The following is an 18,774-nucleotide window of genomic DNA, read 5'->3' as shown; positions in this document are numbered from 1 at the left end:
TAAAAAAAAAACAAATCTTGCAGATTATTTCATCTAGGTGTACAAAAAATGGAGGAAACTGGTTTAGTTAAAACCCTCTTTAATTTTTTGTATTTTCTGCATATATTACCATCCCTAGAAATGCATAACAATCCCTCAAAATTATGAATATCATTTCTAGAGTCTTGTATGACCTGAAATATTGTCTTTCCAATGAGCTGTTACAAATAGGATCTGCTGAGCGTGAAAGGACAGATTGTAGTATCACACCTCAACCTAGCTGTCCCTTTCTATGAAGTCACAAATAAGCGCAGAAGTGCACACTCACACATTCATCTGGACATTACTTTGTTAGTAAATGCCTTTTTTTTTGGTTACTGACAGGTGACATTTTATTATGGGGGAATCATGGATGCACACAATAGATCTAACCAGACATGACCCAGTCAATGTCACAACCTGGGCAGGCTGTGTAGAGACTGACAAACTGGCAGAAAGACAAAAACTTGCTGCAGGAACTTCAAACAAAACTTCTGGGGTTCCTCAACTGATCTGACACTTTCTGGCTACAGATAGTCATGAGAGATTTTATGTGTTTACATGCAGAATGTTATTAACCAGCAGGACAGCATACGATGCATTTTTTGTGCTCCAGTTTTCTCTGTTGGGGAAATGTATATGTAATCTTTAAAAAAACCTGCATATATGAAAAAGAACTAGGATACTCACGTTGACAAATAGACTACATCAATACTATGATAATAATAATAATTGATTGGATTTATCTGCACTTTTCCTGAAACTCAAGGCAATGATGTTGTCTAAATTATTACACCTGTTTAAAGTCAGGCCTACGGCTGAAGACTTTTGCCTTTTTTCTTTTCCTGTGGGAGGTAAAACTACAACTGGAAGAAATACATTTGGGGGAAAAAATTATATCAAAATGATACAATATATTTAAATATGAAATTTGTATGAGATTACTTACTTTATTAAACCATTAAAATGAATTGAGTTATGCATTCTTAAATTTTCAATAATATTTTTACGTTTTTTCCATACAATTGTGTTATTAAAAAAATATAAATCTGTTTTATTATTTTATTTTACATTTAGCTTTTTTTTTTAATTAATGTTTCCTGATGCACTATAGACTAAGCCAAGGTGAGTGTTTATTGGATGCATCTAACGTCAATCAACCCTTATTGGGCGGAACTAGGAAAATTCAGCCAATCAGAACAAAAACTTTCCTTTGCTAACCCATGAACTGGGAAAACATGGCGTTACGGGAGCTATCGTCGCTAGAGAAATATTTGGGCCTGAAAAAGCCTAATAAATACAGTACGCAGGGAGATAAAAAGGTAACTTAAAAAACACTTGCGCTACTATATAGTGCAGATTGAAAGTTGCTGTTTAGCCGTACAGAAGTGTTCAAGCAGCTGCTAGCGGTAAACGGTTGCTAGCATTGAGATGCTAACGAGCATGTGGAGAGTCCTCCATAACAGCAGGCTCTTTTGAAACGACTGAAAGCTCTTGTTAGCTTCTTGGTCGAAACTGAGTAACCAGTAGTGTGTCGCAAACAGCAGCAGTAGTCTGTTCTCATGATATTGACCCTCAAAGCTTTGCAAGTTAATTGAGGTAAACGGAGAGCTCCCTGCTTGCCTTTATTTCAGGGCTTCCTAAGCGGCACAGAGCAGGGGCGGTGCTATCTTTGTGGATTTAAATTGTGGGTGTGTTTGCTTTCAAAATTTTAACTAAGTAAATTAAATGCGTTACCTTGATTTTTATAGCTTATAATCAGTATGAAAACACAAGTATATGAAAGCATAGGTGGTCATTTTAAAGCAAAGTGCATGAAGTACTGTTTCTGACCTTGCTTTTTGTGATCCATCTCTATAGGTACCAGTGCTGCAGAATAACCAGGGACCTCCTCTGGTGGGGTTGATAACCATCGCCTGTCACCTGGTGAAAGAGGCCAAACGCTCAAATCTACTGGGTGAATCTGCTGAAGGCAGAGCAGTGGTGCAACAGTGGCTGGAGTACAGGGTCACCAGACTTGATGGCTGCACTAAGGAAGACAGCAAGACCATCCTTAAGGTAGAAAAGTTGCTATTTCATTGATACCTGTTAGTTTTTTCTCAAATGTAGTGATTTGTAGATCAAAATGAGTTATTATCAGCAAAGTTTGGCCCTGATTATCACAATAAAATTAAGAAACATCTTTGGATGTAGTCAGAGTAGGAGAAAATCCTATCAATTTAAAATGTTTAAGCAAATATTGTTGGATTTTAGAAGAACCAGCTCCATCGGTTAGAAGTACATCTCCGTTTTTCTTGTATTCCTCTCATCTGTTGGCTACTTTGATCAATGTGTGTCTCTTTTAGTGCTCTTGAGGCACAAACGACAGGAATACAGATTGATGTATGGCCCTTCAGTGACATGGCCCCATGCTACACAGAAAAGCATTTTAATGTGCTTGACGCCAGTCAGCGTGAAAGGGATCGTCAGCCACTGGCCGACTGGACACTTGGCGCCTCTTGGCACCATCCTGTCAGCATGAAGTGGCTGTATGTTTGTGTGTGTTTGTGCGTACTTCTCAGCATGACACGCTGTTGTGGCATGGCTGAGGAGTCATGCTGTGTTGCAGCATGTTATCTGGACAGGCCTTTTAAACATTTTAATGGTGCCGCTTACAGAAAGAAGTCGCCCTGAGCGGCTCAGCTCTGGTACCCGGTGGCCCCCTGTCCTGTCCTTCTGCTTTAGCTGCATCCTTAACCCTCCTCTCTCAAGTCACCCGTCATTTCTGATTAAATTATCCAGAGATAAAAATGCATCAACAATAGGAGTTTTTAAAACCATCCAAAGGCAGGATGCCAACAAGAAATTCCTCCATTATTAAGTCTAAACTTGTTTCTAAAGTAAAAACTCACTTTACTGTTAATATGATAAAACTATTTGGACATAACATTGTTTTTCTCTTTGAAACCTCAAAGATAGTTTGACTAGGACTTGGCAATATGGCCAAAAAAAAAAATCTATGATTTCTTTTTTTATATATACAAAATTTGATTTGCACAATTAATCAAATTTTTTTCTCTCCCTCCCTTTTACTTCCCTTAACAAAAATTACACACGACAGAATAAATTTAACAAAAACTTTTTGATTTAAAGATCTCCTTTGGAGGTTGGCCTGAACACTAAGTGCACCTGTAAAAAGGTTTGGTGGCAGCAGGTGTTTTGTGAGATACCACAAGCTTGAGAATCTCATAAAGAGAAACACTTCTCACACTTGACATAGTACCTCTGTTTCAGGTGTTGAAATAAATTCGTGGTACTCCAACCTTTCAGAACAACAGCCTTCAAACAGATTTTTCAGTGTTCAAGTTGATGCTCCTAATCTGAGGTCACCACCCCACTGGCCAAAGTTTAATTCTCAGCTCACCACAGCACTCTGTAATGTTACAGAGACACTGCTAATAAAGTTTCATTCACAATTGATTCAGGTCTGGTATTATATTTAGAAAATTCAGTTTATGGATGTCCTATTCATTAATTTTTGTTGTATTTATCTGAAACGTCTCAAAGTTCGGCCTGTATGGCAATAGTCCGTGGTCCCATACTGACGACTCGCGGAACTGCTCATTGGTATAGGGTCAGGGTCATAGTGTATTCTGTATCTAATGACACCACTATCTCCAAACCAGGAGGTTTATCCTCCAGTTTTGTCTGGATTCAGATTTTCCTAAAAATAAGTCTTCCTAAACAGCAAATTTGAATTAATCAATAAAATCAAATTATCGGCCAGCCCTCGTTTGAACCTCTTTTGACAGAATTTAACAAGTATGATTGCTTTATTTGACTTATATGGCAATATGTTACTAAATTCACAGCGTTGTGTCCTTCTGAGCAATAATCAAGGCTTCAATAAAAGGTTTCTTCTGGATGAAATGTCTAATTCTTAATCAAAGAAAAGACGTTTGATTCAATGCATTTGTTTTCTTCCCCCAATACAATGTCTTCTATATTAAAAAAATGCTCCCGTTATTTAATCAAATCAGTTTTCATTTTCATGTAACTCAAAGGGCTTTACTTAGTTAAAACATTTTCCAAAATCTAAACCAAAAAAACGGAGGCATTCACCCACAAAAAATTATAAATCGCATACGATGCCCACAGTTCCTTCAACCTCAACACACACAACATCATAAAGCATAAAAGGATTCATAAATAAGATGCAAAGTAGAAATAGGGCTTGATAAGTAAGTGGGGAAACAATATTTCTAGGACCTGTCCACACCAGTGACCCCCCCCACTCATATTCACAGAGAACGCTTCAAAGCAAGGAGCCAGACCCTGGAAACCCCATTGAATGCAGTGTGGTTTCCAGGGTCCGGCTCCTTCATAGCAGAGGCTGAATCCCTGCTGTGGAGGATCCCTCTAAGGAAAACAAATGTAAAAGCAGTTGAATAGAAGTAAAGACAGAGACTGATAGCCTGATAAATAAATATGGATGTAGATCAATAAAAGGGGAAACACATCTAGAAATCATTAGAACCTCTATTTTACAGTTTTATCATTAAGTATGGCTTCAAAGTTTTCCAGTGAACACAGTAGCTAATGCACTCCTAAGGTGGATACAGGTAGGCTTACAACCCAGATTTGAGCTCCATATGTTGAGAATGTTCAAGGGGGGGGGAGGGGGGGGGGGTGAAGAGCTTTCTGTCTTCTGATGCACGACTGGCTTCAGTTTTATGGCTGTAGGGTAAGAAAAGAAAGGATCGGATTCTTGGAGGGGAGGAAGTCTGCAGTCTTCATGCCTTGTTTGGCATCACCCACTCTTGCCGCACAATAACTCCATTTGCCCCCAAGATGCTCTACTGTGTGAACACGGAGTTTTCGCCTGCACAGCGTACAAGCGCTAAAGATGGTCCCTTCCTCTGGGACCAGCACTTCTGTGCATGACTTTGTGCAGACAGACATTGACTGAGAGACACAAAACGCTTCCCGAGTTTGTAAGGCCTTCATTGGGTTTGCAGGCGACAGTTGCAGTAATTTCTAGCGGAGTAAACAAATGTGTTTGGTATGACATCTCTGTTAAGGCTGCAGTCATGGGGAGAGATGGTATAACCCCCCAGGAAACAAATTATTAATGTTCACATCACATACACACACAGCAGGGGCAGTACAGCAGTATTTTAGATTCACTGATATAAAGAGGAATTAACCTGCTGTTGTATGATTTTTATGCTAAATGGAATCAATTTTGTAATCTTTGAACTTTCTTGAGTTTTTCCTGTCACATCTAATAAAAAAACGGGGGGAAATTCATGAAATGCTTTCTCTTTTAGGAACTTAACATTCACCTGCAGGACAATGTCTACTTGGCAGGGAACCACTTCACCTTAGCTGATACTCTTATGTACTATGGTATACATCCACTCATAGTAAGTAAACTTCCTCTTGTATTGTGTAATTATTAAGACCCACTCTAATGAAAATGCTGTTTTTGGTGTTATTAACATGCTTTTGTGGACTTTTTCTCTGCTGGTATAAAGAAAATTAAGATTACAACTGTATTTCTGAGTATGTCTATTCACATCCTGGTGAATCAGGAGGAGACAAAAAAATGCCATTGGAAAAACTTTACAGGTTTATCCTGGTTAACAAGCTCCCTGCTCCACTTCATTCCGATGCAGACAAATAGATACGCCTTTGTTTTCCTCGTCTGAGCTGACATCTGGCTCAAAACTATTCGGCTGGATTGCTCCATTACTGCTCACTATTTTTGTTGCAGTGGTAATGTTAGGTTGGGGTTGTGAGGGTGTTCCATGTTTCAGGTCCGCACAGCCGGGAACTTGGGGCGATCAAGGCCTAAAACCCATTTGCATTAACAATTGAAAATGTTGTATTCTCTACACGTTTCTTAAAAAAGTTTTTTTTTTAAACTCCACAGGGGTATGATGGGAATAAACCTGTGAAAGAATTGTAAATAACTTAAGAGACTTTAACTGTAAACAAGCACACTATGCAAATAAGATGATAAAACGTAAGCTTAAGCAAAACCAGAAGTCTGCCATTGGCATTCATTTCAAGTCCATTCTTAGTATTTTTTGTACAGACATTTTTTATTAAACAGCTACTGTTGGGCTTTTATTTTTTAGTTTAGTTCTGCCTGAAATTTAGAATTTTTGAATAAGTAAAAGTAAAACTTATAGAAGATAAGTCTATTCATGGGTATAACTTGTTTATCTTTATATCTTTTCAGTTGTGTTTAATGTCGATCATTCAGACTCGAGCATCCATCTTCTGCTATTAGCTCTCACTTTAGTCAAACCACAACTTTAATTATTAATTTGTCATAGAGGATAGCGCTCGATTTGACCAGTCATTTGGCCGGAGGGCTTTGAGATCAAGCTGGCAATGAACACACGGCTTATAAACGCATTCTCAGTTCTCTTCAAACAGACAGTGATGTGGCATGAAGTGATGTCTTAAGCCTCAGACCAGGAACAAGTAAGTTTGTTACGCCTTACAGGATAAAATAAAAGAGACTTCAGAAATAGGAAAGGCGGAATGAGATGGAGGGAGGGAGCGATCACATGTTGAGAGGTGTCAGTGGTTGTGGCAGAGATGGAAGTCTGCCCCCCGCCACCAGGCAGAAGAGCGTCACTTTGATTTGCGATCAGTGTGGCTTTTAACCTCAGGGACGGCAGGTCAGCCAGTCTGACCTTTGACCGCAGTTTGTGCTGATGTTCAATTCATGGAAACAACTTTACACAGACATTAAACCTGACTGATGCTAGAATGCTCTCAGGCTGCTTTTTCTTCCATGCAATAAACTTTTGTTCATTACTTAATTGGATAAATATAAACCACATGCTTAGTAACTTAATGATTTATGTTTTTCTTTACATTTGCTTTCCCACATTGTCAATTTCACTTTGAGGGGAGTTTAAAACTACTTTAAAACGTAATCAACTACCACACTGTTAAGCTTACTTGCCTACAATTTTTAATTGTTCTTGGTTTTTAAAGAACTTATCGGTGTTGTCCTTTACTCAGGTGGACTTGACCGTCCAGGAGAAGGAGCAGTATCTGAACGTGGCCCGCTGGTTCGACCACATTCAGCATATCCCCAGCCTGCGACACCACCTCCCTCCAGTAGTCGTACTCAGGAACAGAATCTACACCAGCAGACACCATTGAGACTCAACCTGAGCCACTTTCCTCCAATCCTCCCCAGACCGACTTGTTTCAAGCTTTCTGTCTTTGGGCCCGGGCCGCCAGTCCACTTACTTCCAAGAGCACATTGGTTATGTTGTGTCCATCCTCTGTAATTCTGTAATTAGCTTCTGTTGCTGCTTTGTGGTTGATTCCAACAAATGATTGTTAGTTTATCCTCCTAAAAGGATGTCAGTGACTTTGAACCTTTATTTTCATGTAGGTAAAAAAAAATTCGACATCGGTGTTGAACATTGGATTCTTCCTGTGGTCTGGGAGTGATGACATGGAAAGTCCCATAGTTTATTGGTATTTGAGGGTAAATTGTGTTGGGTCTTTTCAAAGGGAAAGCTGTTTACGCTGTGGTGTAGCGCTGCTAACTTGGTTAAAAGGTGTTCTTATTTATGAATAGAATGTTCTGTTTAATCTGAGCCTTGAATTTTTTTTATCATGGCTATTACAAGTTGATAAAATTAGACAGACTAGTACCTAGCCCATTATTCAGTGTGAGTCTGTACCATTTTAACCCATTAGGTATTTTTATAAGTTTGAATTTGCATCTCAGCCTTTTTGACTGGACAGTGTAGTCTGTCTGCGCCTGTATTTCTGTTAATTCGCAATTACATCCCCACTCTCCGTTCCACTTCCTCGCCACCAGTTGTGTGGGCAGCATTGAGCAGTTGAACGTCAGCCCCAGAGTCGGAGATCAGAGTGAGCCTCCAATCAGTCCCAGTACCACCACTGTTGATGCTGCAGGCCAGAAAGAGGGCAGTGGGCTCACCAGCTGCCACACAGATCCAGCCAGCCAAGGCCAGAACTCAGGCCCCTGGGCGACAGTCAGCCACTGTGTGTCATTTCAACCCTCATGCTCCCACAGGGCTGCGGCGGAGAGAAGGACGAGGAGAGGCAGCGAGTGAACGAGCAAGGGAGGAATGAAGGGATGGAGGCCACAAAGCAAAACAGCACCCAGAGGCCGAGAGATCTTTTAGTGACACGAACAATCATCCGGGTCTCTGCAGGCTGGCTGGATGCTTTCCATTAGCATAATTAACAGGTCAAATCATGGCAGCAGAAGCAGAACCTCTGTTCATGAAGGTAATAGGTATCCAGACAACACTATGTACAGTTAAAGGATTACAGTAAAGCATTTGTCTTCACTCTTTCTGTACACTGAATCTCTGCTCCCATGCCTCAATATTTCAGTTTAAATACCTGCATTTCTGTTGTTTTTCTCTGCTACATTACAAGTCTTATCTCCTCATTGTCTTCAGGATAGAAACATGATGTTCATCCTTTGCCAATAAATCAAAAAGATGCAAAGCTTATGACCCCTGACTTGTCCTCTGATTATTCTTTGTGTACTTTTGGTATTCTCCAAGAATTTATTTGTGCACAGGCCAGACAGAAGACAGAACTATTGTTCAATTGGGTTCTCTCAGACAGCGTGCTATGTGTTTGCGGCAAGTGCTACAAAGTAGATGTGAAGGATATAAACAGCTTGGAGTCATTTGAGAAAGCCTTGTGACTACATGGGGTAGTTTGTGCTGTGGTTCGGCGTTAAAAGAAGGCCTTGTCTTTGTGGTTACGTTAACATTCAACTGGAATTTTGTATCTGGAGCTCTATAACAGAGTTTTAATTTGTTCAGAGTTGAAGATAATGTTATTTTTTGCTTGCAAAGATGTCATTTGAAGAAGGTTAGATTAATTTGTCTGTGCAAAAATGTCTCATTTTGTAACCAAGGGTAAAGATAACACTTCAAAGACCAGCATTATACTAAAACATCGAAAACAAGTACATATTGTGTATATTATACTAAAAAAAATAGTGTTAAAGAAAATGTAGAAGCAAGAAGAGCCGTGAGAATCCAGAGCTGGAGAAGAATTCTGAGCTCCTGCAGAAAACTAGAGAAACAGACTGAAGGCCTCTGCAAGACTACTACCAGAGTTCCTTTTAGTGCAGCAACGGACTAACATTACAGAATCAGCACGGTACATTTCTACTACTCTCTATTAGGTTGAAATAAAATAATTCTGGTTTTTTTTTTAAAGTTGACGTGAATGCTTGTAGTAGGGGTGGAACCTTTTGTGTTTACAATTCAATTTATATCATGATTTGTGGATGACGATTTGATTAATAGTCGATATTTGTTCATTGTGAACAATACGATACACGGACCGAAAATCGATCTTTGGCCAAAAATTCAACTAGTGTGACAGAGAAATACCTGGGAACTGAACAATGCAGGTGAAGAATGAAGAATTAATGACAAATCCATTCACCTTTGAGTTTCATAACGTTAGGTTCACTGTTGTTTTTCCACATCAAAGTAAGCCAAACATTATCATAACATTCTACCAAACTGTATGGTTGTGTCTTTGTTAAATTCAAAGTGTTTCCACACATTGGACTGGAATGATGGATCGATCATTTTTGCTGCCGTCACGTGTGTGTCGTCTGTTTTGATGCACTTAGTTGTTTTTACCTTGTAGTTAAATAAACCTTGTGTGTCTAAATTTAAATGATATTTTCCAATATCAATTTTAATTGATCTATTTATTTTCGAAATGATTATATAAAGGGTTGGAATAACAACTTGCCTCAGATTGTTTTTGGTTAAATAATAGGAATATAAATTGATTCACCAATTGAGGAAATTGATAGTTACACCACTAATTTGTAACATAAAAACCTGCCACTGAAAAAGGTAAAAGACAGTGATCATTTAAGGAACAGTGTATAACTGTACTATCCAAAATCAATTTGTGCACTTCACAATTTTTAAAGATAGTCTTAAAAACCACAGCGAACCACTCATTCATCACTGTTGATGTTTGGATTTTTTTGGTCACATTATTTTAACTTAAACTAGTTTGAACCGCCCACAAAATCTACCCTAAAAACCTTCTACCCTAAAAATCAGTGAGAAGTTGCAACATAAAATGCTTGAATAAGTGTTTAACAAAACAAACCAACTGCTTTAGTCTGCCTATTTTCATTTGTTTACACTTAAAAACCTCATCTCTACTAATGCACATCTTTACAATGGGAACTTAAAATACACAAAGTTTACTTTATATCACAAAACTCTTTTTGCTTTAAGCTCCTCCTCCTGGATTTACATTTAACCAAACCAGAATTCCCTTTCAAGTCAGCTAAGACCGTTTTTTTAAGGTGTGGACCAATCAAGAGATCTGGCAGAAGGAGTTTGTCCCAAAGAGCAAAAAGCAGCTTTTGAAAGGAATCAGACTCACCGCTTTACACGGATCATTAATCCTGGAATTCATCTGGGACAAGAAGTGAATTTCCACAAAATTCATCAAAGCAGTGGAGTCAGTTTCAAAAACTGCTGCAGGAATCGAACCCCTGACGTTTGGGCTTTACCTCCTCATCGCCTCTCAACACTTTTGTCAAGTTTATTAACCGTTTTAGATGGACAGCCCCCACGCCACCTACACAGCAACGGTCGCCACAACCTTTTATTAATTCTTATTAACAGCATCAGGCTGAGGGAAAGGTATCAGCCGCGACATCTGCTGAGAACAGGCCTCGCCGGCTCTCGCCGAGTGATTCAGTGGAGCAATCAACACTGCGTGGTGGTAAGGAGCATTAGCATGTCATAAGTTCTTTTGACAGGACTTATCGACCGAGCTTTATCGTGCTCTTACTCGTTGTGACAGTTGTACCATGCGCCTATAAAGATGGCATCTGATTGTCTATTCCAATTATGTGAGTGTGTGAGCAGGAACACGGCTATGAAGGGCACAGAGGGACAGGAAGGGGGGCATGTGTTTCACGCAATGTGCCCTTCATAAACTTATTTCTGTGGACGTGAAGATGTGTCTTCGTTGTAACTCTCAAGGACTGAGGATGTGTGTGCTGTGCATTCCGTTTGTCTGCACTTAAACTAAAGCTATTTTTCTCTATCTTTTACAGAACTAATCTCAGAATTTTGTCATCCTTTTTCTGCTATCTTTGCTCATCCTGCAGCCTGAAAAACTTACAAGATGTATCGTAAACAAAGCATAATTTATTGAGAGACTGCACTGGATAGAGGGTCACACAGGAAGTATATAAACAAGGAATCACTCTGACCACTCTGAGTTTGAAAGGTTGTCAGCAAAGTCTTTCCATAGGCCACGCACACAGGACATGAGGACGTAAACAACGCCTCTCCAATTCACAGATACCAAGGAGCCTCTCTTCTGACCTTATGGCTAAGAAATGCTCATGTTTGGAGCATATAATGAGCACCGTGATTGGTAATATATACAGTACAAGTTGACTTACATGCTGAAATTTAGAGTTTAGGTGACAGAGATGCGGCACATGTTTAATCAAGATTTGGCACAAGGAAATCTCAACACAAAGTAGCAGAACAGAGACTCAGATATGAACAAAGAACACCTGGTGATGCGTAGTGATGGAGGTAAAGGCTAACGTAGTGCAGGTGTAGCTGTGGTTTGGTGTAAAAAGGCAGGAAATGACATTCAGTGTTTTCTATATATATTTTTAATATTTTTTGCACTGGTAATACCATTAGGTAATTTAAAACACTCTTTATACTGGGAGACATAAAATATGTGTACAATATGTACACACATATGTACAAATATGTACAATCTTAGTCATGGATCATTGACTGTATAGGATAACTGGACTGAGTGAGTATGATGTCACCCATAGAAAACGGCTTACTTCCTGTTCCGACAAAATAAAGTTAATTTAGTTGCCAGCTTTTTCAGGATATTGACACCAACATGTTGGAACCTGACGACATCAGTAAGCAGTGATTGGTCCAAATTGGTCTAAGTCAAGGTTTCTATGGCAAACACTTTTGCTAATCAGGACTAAGCTTGTTGGAAGTCTGCACCCCTACCACTTGACATCGTGCTCGTAAGATGTGAGACCACAAACTTTTATTGAGGCATCAGATTTGTCAGTTTATAACTTGAATATTTTGCAATAACAAAAAACATCACAAAAAATTATCAAGAACATATTTAATAGAGGCAGTAAAGCCAGAATAGTTATTCTGACAAATATAATGACTGCTTATATAATAGCTGCTTATTTCTCTGTAGAAGTAAATGAGATTTTGACTTCTTGGAACCAGCTGGGACTTCCTGTTTCAAACGCAAGGGGAGAGAGGTCACTTAGTTCACTTCTCTTATACAGTCAGTGTGATGAATGGAAGAAGAAAGACTATCAAGGCTTAAGAGTTATAGGTGGTGCCTATAAATAAATTATCATTTTTTATATGTGTACACCCGCACATTTTTGTATACGCTGCCATAATATGTGCCCAGGATACAATTTAAAAATACTGTTCAGGAAAGTACCCCTTAACCCTAACCCAACCACAAACATTGAATTGGCAAACAGTAGTGAACAAAAATCTAATTTCAGGATTCTAATACTATTTAGGGACATTTTGGGGAATTCTTAGGAAAACATTGAACTTGTATACAGATTCAGAACATGTTCAGAAGAAAATGTATATTAGACAAAAATAAATAATATGAACTGTTTTTTTGACATTAAAGAGTAGACTAAAATTAAGACTCCTTTTTCCAAAAACAAATATTAAAGTCTTATAAAGCTTACTTAACTTTGATGAACAAATGAAAACTTGCCATAGCATCGTTTTTCCACTCTTTACAGTGATACACTCTGTTGGATTACCATCTGGAAAAGCATTATAGTGGTATAAAGTACACTTAGTGTTATTTTTATGCATATGGTCTGTCTTGCAGAGTATAAGGTTGCTTGCAGTTTTGCTGAATTAATGGCCAAAGTTGGGTTGTTTTCATGATATGTCTCAAAGTTCACACCTTGACTCTCAGATACTGTATCAAATATGTCAAATTCATGGCCCGCGGGCCAAATGTGGCCCGCCGTGTCATTTTATGTGGCCCTCAGAACATAAAAGTTTTTAATTTCTTAAAATAAAAATTGGTGTGTATTTATTCATATCTAGGGGGAATTGGACTTGAAATATCGGATTGGGCAACTAAACATTAGGACTTAAACACTGTCCATATAACCTAACCTGACAGAATCAAATTTAAAAGGATTTATGCTAAAGTAACAAGCAAACATGTGTTTTCTATGCAACTGTAATTGTCACTTTAAAAAGTTATAATAAATAAAAAGAGTTATATAACATTAAGGAGTAGTTACGTTTATTTTTCATTACATTTAGTTACGTGTATAAGTTCTATCTGGCCCTTTGAGGACAACCACTATGCTGATGTGGCCCTCAGTGAAAATGAGTTTGACACCCCTGTACTGTATCATGGTATACATGTAATGTACTCATATTGTGCCAGAGTCCCAGCTGTGGTGCCTCTCTTCTTATGTGGTGCAGGGCATGGAAGGCTAGGAATCAGCACCGAATGCTAATTAAATGCATTTAGTCGCAGCATGAATTGTCCAGTTTAGGAATAAATTAAGATTTACTGACTCTAGCCGAATCTGGCTGCTGTAGAATTCAATTGTGTTTCAATGATGTGGTCAGTGGCAGAGCTAGACCATTTTAAATGGGGTGGCGGGAAGGGGGCAGAAGACTGTGGAAGGGTGGATAATTGGAACAGCACAGCGGAAGGCCATTACAAAGAGAAGGATCAAAAAAACATATTTTTAAACAGTTTTATTATCTTTAATATATTAGAACAGCAGTTCTTTGAGAATTATTTCCAAGATGCTATTACTAATGCTAAACAAAGCTTGTGTGGAGGATTTCTTTATCTCTGTCACAAAATATTGACTCAAAAATGGAGGGGCAATACTTTTTGCTCACCCCTTGCCCCCCTCCTGTAGCGCTGCATGAGTATGGTTTTAGGTTATTACTCAAATATTTTTCCAAAAATATTTAACAAAACAAAAATGAGAAAAACTTGGATTTACTGTGATTTGTTTTTGTCTCAGTGCTGTCGCAGTGCCTCACCTGGCACTGCTTGAAGATCTCAGGTGTACAGAGTAAAGTTTTATAAGACGGATTCATTCAAGCCCCCCTTAATCAGAAAAATGACGTGGAGTCACCAAACTACATATGTGTGTCCTGGGGCAAGGAGATTGCACAAGACTGCACCTTAAAACCTCTGTCTTTATCGCACACACAGATGACTGTTGTTAAATTAGCCGCCTCGATCGCTCCTCACCCCCTCTGCTGATTTACCTCAGCTGCAGCCCTTTTTCTTTTTTTTTCTTTTTCTGTCAGAATGTGTGTGTGGTCATGCACCCGTTCATGGGGTTATGGTTTTTGGCCCCCGGGGGTGGTGGTGATGGAAGGTAAATTAAGGTTGAAAGAAATGAACGACAAGATTGACCAGCTGAGCTGAATGACTTGTAGAAAACGGGCCGTTAGTTTGATTTTTTTAAACCAAAAGTTGTGACAGTTTAAAACATCTTTGCTGTCAAATGGAAACGTTTCTTCCCAAAGATTGTCCCCTATTGCTTACCATCTCGTTGTGTAGTTCTGTCACAGTCCTCATCTCTTTATTCAAATGTTTCGCAAACTAGCCCTATATTTACTCCTCCCCCACTTCCTGCTCCATCCAACCCACAGGTCATGCCACTTAACTTCAGCCAGCCCCCCTGCTGTAATAGGTTCTGATGGGAAGGCTCCAGGGAAGTTGACTTATCACTGAGAAGTGATACTAAAAGTAATTGCAGCTGAAACCCTGTGACAGGGTAGTGTGCTTCGGAAAAGAAATGGGGGGAAAATAGTGAGTGCTGCGCAGGGAGGATGGCATTTAAAAACACCACAGAGGATAGCAGGGGGGTGGGGGGGTAAGAAACCGTTCCCCTCGGCCCTTTCCTGTGATTTGACCTCCATAGGAAAACATTAACAGACCCCCAATTTGCATATTCCACTCATCTGCATACGTCACTATCCTTTTTTATTATAACAGTTTGGTGTTAACTGGAGACGACAAATTTATTTAAACCTGGAGTTCATATTAACCTCTTTCATCACGTTTCCTCAAAAAAAAGCTTTTCATAAAACATCACAGTTTCTTGTCATTAACATTAAATATGACTGGTTGTCCTAATGAACTCACCAACACCCTCTGGTTTATTGTTACCGTGTGCACACTTAAAGACGCACTCTGACGAAAATTCTGTTTTTGTTGTTTTTAACATGGTAATGTATCATTTTTCTCACTCTTAAAGTACTGCAAATGATGATCGAAGTGGGAATATAATCATGAGACGGCTACAATGCTGACATAGAGAAATACCTTGAAGAAAGACTTTAACTAAAAAAATGTGATATTTTTGATGGTAAAGGCCATCTGCAGGTAATGTCAGACACCTAAATAAATGTAATTATAAAAATCTGTTTTTCTTGCACATTTCAATCCAAGCTTTGTATAAATCTATGGATTCAAACCACAAATCCATCCAAATACCAGAACACACAAGATGTGAGCAATATTGAACAAACTGCAAGTACCTGGCAATACTCAGTCAGAAGTTTGTGACTAACAGGGAATCCAGAATTTGTGAGACGTTTATGCAAAATTTGTGCAAAACCAGTTAAGAGTAATTCCAAGTGAAAAATGTACTTAATTTGCTTACAGTTTGTGTTTTAATTGGTTATAAGATACAACTTAATGAGATTGTCTGACCTGAATGCTAAGAATTTATTATACTATAGGTAAAACGTCCCTTAAACAATCAGGTTTAAGCATAGAATTGCCTTTTTAGCAAATGCTTTCTTCTCCAGAACTGACTCATGTAGTGGGGCTTTGAGTGTAACAAGGGATTTAAATTTACATAATGGTAAAAATTGTAAATGGCATGTACTTATAGCGCTTACTACCTTGTTTTAAGGCCCAAAGCGCTTTACAGTCACCAGGCACTTATATTCACACACTGATGGCGACTCCGCTGCACAACTTGTAACCACCAGAAGCAATATGGAGTTCAGCGTCCTGCCCAAGGACACTTCATCAGCATAGATGGGAAGGGCATAAACCAAACCTGCAATCTTCCAATCAGACGTCGACTGCTCTATCTTTCTGCATGTGATCCTCATTTAGATGGAGCTTCATGAATTTCAGGTTTAGAAATGAAAAAACAAAACAAACCAGTATTTTCACCATTTCTTAGAAATTTCAACACTAAAACAGAGTTTTAAGGCTCACTGCGACCTTCTATTCCTACCTGTTTACAATGTTTCTACCTCAGCTCAATTCTTTAATAACTCTGCTGGCAGATGTGTGACCCCTGTGACTTGTCATTCAATCACACATGAAAGACAGACAGCCAGATGGCCAAATGAAAGCCCGATGAAAAGTCAGGAGGAAAAATGTAGTGTTCTACACTAATGCAAATTGCTGGAATCCATCTTAAACAATGTTTAGACTTAACTAATTAACACTCTGATGTGAATACAAGGCTGGAGGCAGGTTTCTTCCATTAACTGGTAAATGAAGCTAAATGGTGAACTCAAGTTCAAAATAAACTGTAAAACAAGCTACCTTTATACTTCTCATTATGAAGACGTTGCTGGTTTGAGCTCAGTTTCAGAGGAAATGACATCATAGCTGGAACATTAACTGCCAAATGAATTGATGAAATAATAAATTAGTTTGCAGCTTTCACATTTCACTTCCAATCTGCACCAAAAGCTAAAAGGAAACTTTTTTTAAACTCAGGTTTTGCACAGATTATTATTAATTCATTAAATTATTATTTCAGATAAAGAATGGTTTAATTGCATGGATCTGAGAAAGAATTTAAATGCATATACTAGCATATACTGTATTACAGATGTGTTTGAAGTTTATGGGGTTTTTTATTTTGCAAAACATAAATCAACTTTTAGCATTATGCTTAGCTCATTTTTATCATCATTCCTTCAATTTAGCGCCAACATTATTTTCAGAATTTGTTAGAAGTCATTTATAAGTAGTTTTATGTGTCAAACAATGTAACAACATTTTTAAGAACTGATTTTAATACAAACTCATACATATTCTTGTAAACACCTGGAAAGCATCACAATTTTTGCGGTGCAAAGACATTAAAGGAAATTAATCTTTCACAAGATTTAATTCTAAAATGGTGTTATAATAAGGAAAATAGGAAAATGTTGTGTGCTCTTGTCAGTAATTCATGAAAAATCTTTGTCCACACGACCCTCCAAAAGTCCTCTCCCGCACAGCCAGACTCCAAAGTTTATTTCTCCTCATTTGTAGATTGCCACAGAGCAGTGATGACATCCATAACCACATAAATGATGAAAGAACATTTTATTAAAACCTTAGGAAATACCTGCGGGAACAAAATGAAACACATCATCTAAGAAATTAAGAATCTTTTTTTCAGCTGTATGGGTTCCTTAAGACCCAAAGGGTGATGACATGTCATGATGTTACCTGACGTGTGCTGCACAGCATCCAAGAGTGAATTCTCATCCAGAATACAAAAAACGGCTGAGCTGGATGATTTTAAAGACATATTTGGTCAAATTAAACTTCATATTAGTGATGACAGGTTGGTAAAAATCTATTTTACAAAGGTGTGCACATCATCTGCCTGACTTGAACCTGAGAGGGGCCACTGTTGCAGAATTGATCCACCTGTGAGCCTGTCCTCTCTTGTTTATGGTCTTTGCTGTTTTTTGCGGGCAAAACTTCTGAATTTCCCATAATTCTCTACAGCAAAATCAACAACTGCCCTTCCAGCCTCCCTTAAAAATCTCTTCCAAACAAACCAACAAGGTCATCAAAGCAGCAACACTACGAGCAAATGAAAGACGGGGGCACAAAGGCTAGAAAAAAGAATATCGGTTAGACGCTGGTCAAACAGTGGGAAAGCACGCCAAAGGTTTATATTTGATAGCTGTGGAAAAAAAAATCAATTCACTCCAAGCAAGTTGGCTGCAGAAATAAAGCTTTTTTACGCAGCATGCTGATAGACTCCAGTGTGTTACCCTGTCCTCAACAAGACGTGTTTGTTCTGGTAAGAGCTTACTTTCCTGTAATAAGGTAATGTCTGTTATATTAACCTGTACTGCACAATAGTTGCAGCACCTTTTGTTTCCATCAATGATAGTTTTACAGAGAGGATCACCTGCTTAGAGCTCAGAAAGTAAAACATACATAGGCAGCATTTAGGAGATATTAAGCCTTTTTCTCTGAATATTCATATTAGATCAAATTTGTTGTTGATTATTTTCCTCTTTTTAAAAATTACTTATAGATTTTGTTCATTGTCAAGAATTGAGTATTGATTGACAGCTTCTTGACAAATCCACAGCTCCGGAACAGCTGCACAGAGTCAAGCTTCCACCTGTTTGTCCGGTTATGGAACGACCAGGGCTTGCTGACTTCATAATTGGCCAAAATTGCAAGGGAAAAAAAAAGCTGAAAAACTGTCAACAAATGGCCACAATTTCAAGAATGGAACAATCCAATCATCTCAATACTTTCTAAAAGTCAGGTGAAATTTGCCGCAGTTTCATGGCTCTGAAACACTGCAGCAAAACAGTGGCAGCGATTTCAAAATGTGGATTTAAAAAGTGAGGATTTTGTTCTGCATAACATTAATCAATGTAACAT

At 38.5% G+C, this 18,774-nt stretch overlaps 1 protein-coding gene across 1 annotated transcript; it reads left to right on the top strand.

Annotated features, from left to right (window-relative positions):
- Positions 1–1,160: 1,160 nt before the first annotated feature.
- Positions 1,161–8,525, top strand: eef1e1 (eukaryotic translation elongation factor 1 epsilon 1). Its single transcript, XM_004080967.5, has 4 exons — positions 1,161–1,340; positions 1,879–2,076; positions 5,328–5,423; positions 7,042–8,525. Exons 1-4 carry the CDS (start codon positions 1,242–1,244, stop codon positions 7,183–7,185), a joined length of 537 nt encoding a protein of 178 aa, XP_004081015.1. The 5' UTR covers positions 1,161–1,241; the 3' UTR covers positions 7,186–8,525.
- Positions 8,526–18,774: the final 10,249 nt, after the last annotated feature.

Source organism: Oryzias latipes, chromosome 20 (assembly GCF_053564925.1).
Source record: "Oryzias latipes strain Hd-rR chromosome 20, Olatipes_Hd-rR_3.1".
Lineage (NCBI taxonomy): Eukaryota > Metazoa > Chordata > Actinopteri > Beloniformes > Adrianichthyidae > Oryzias > Oryzias latipes.
This window is presented reverse-complemented; position numbering and strand designations above follow the sequence as displayed.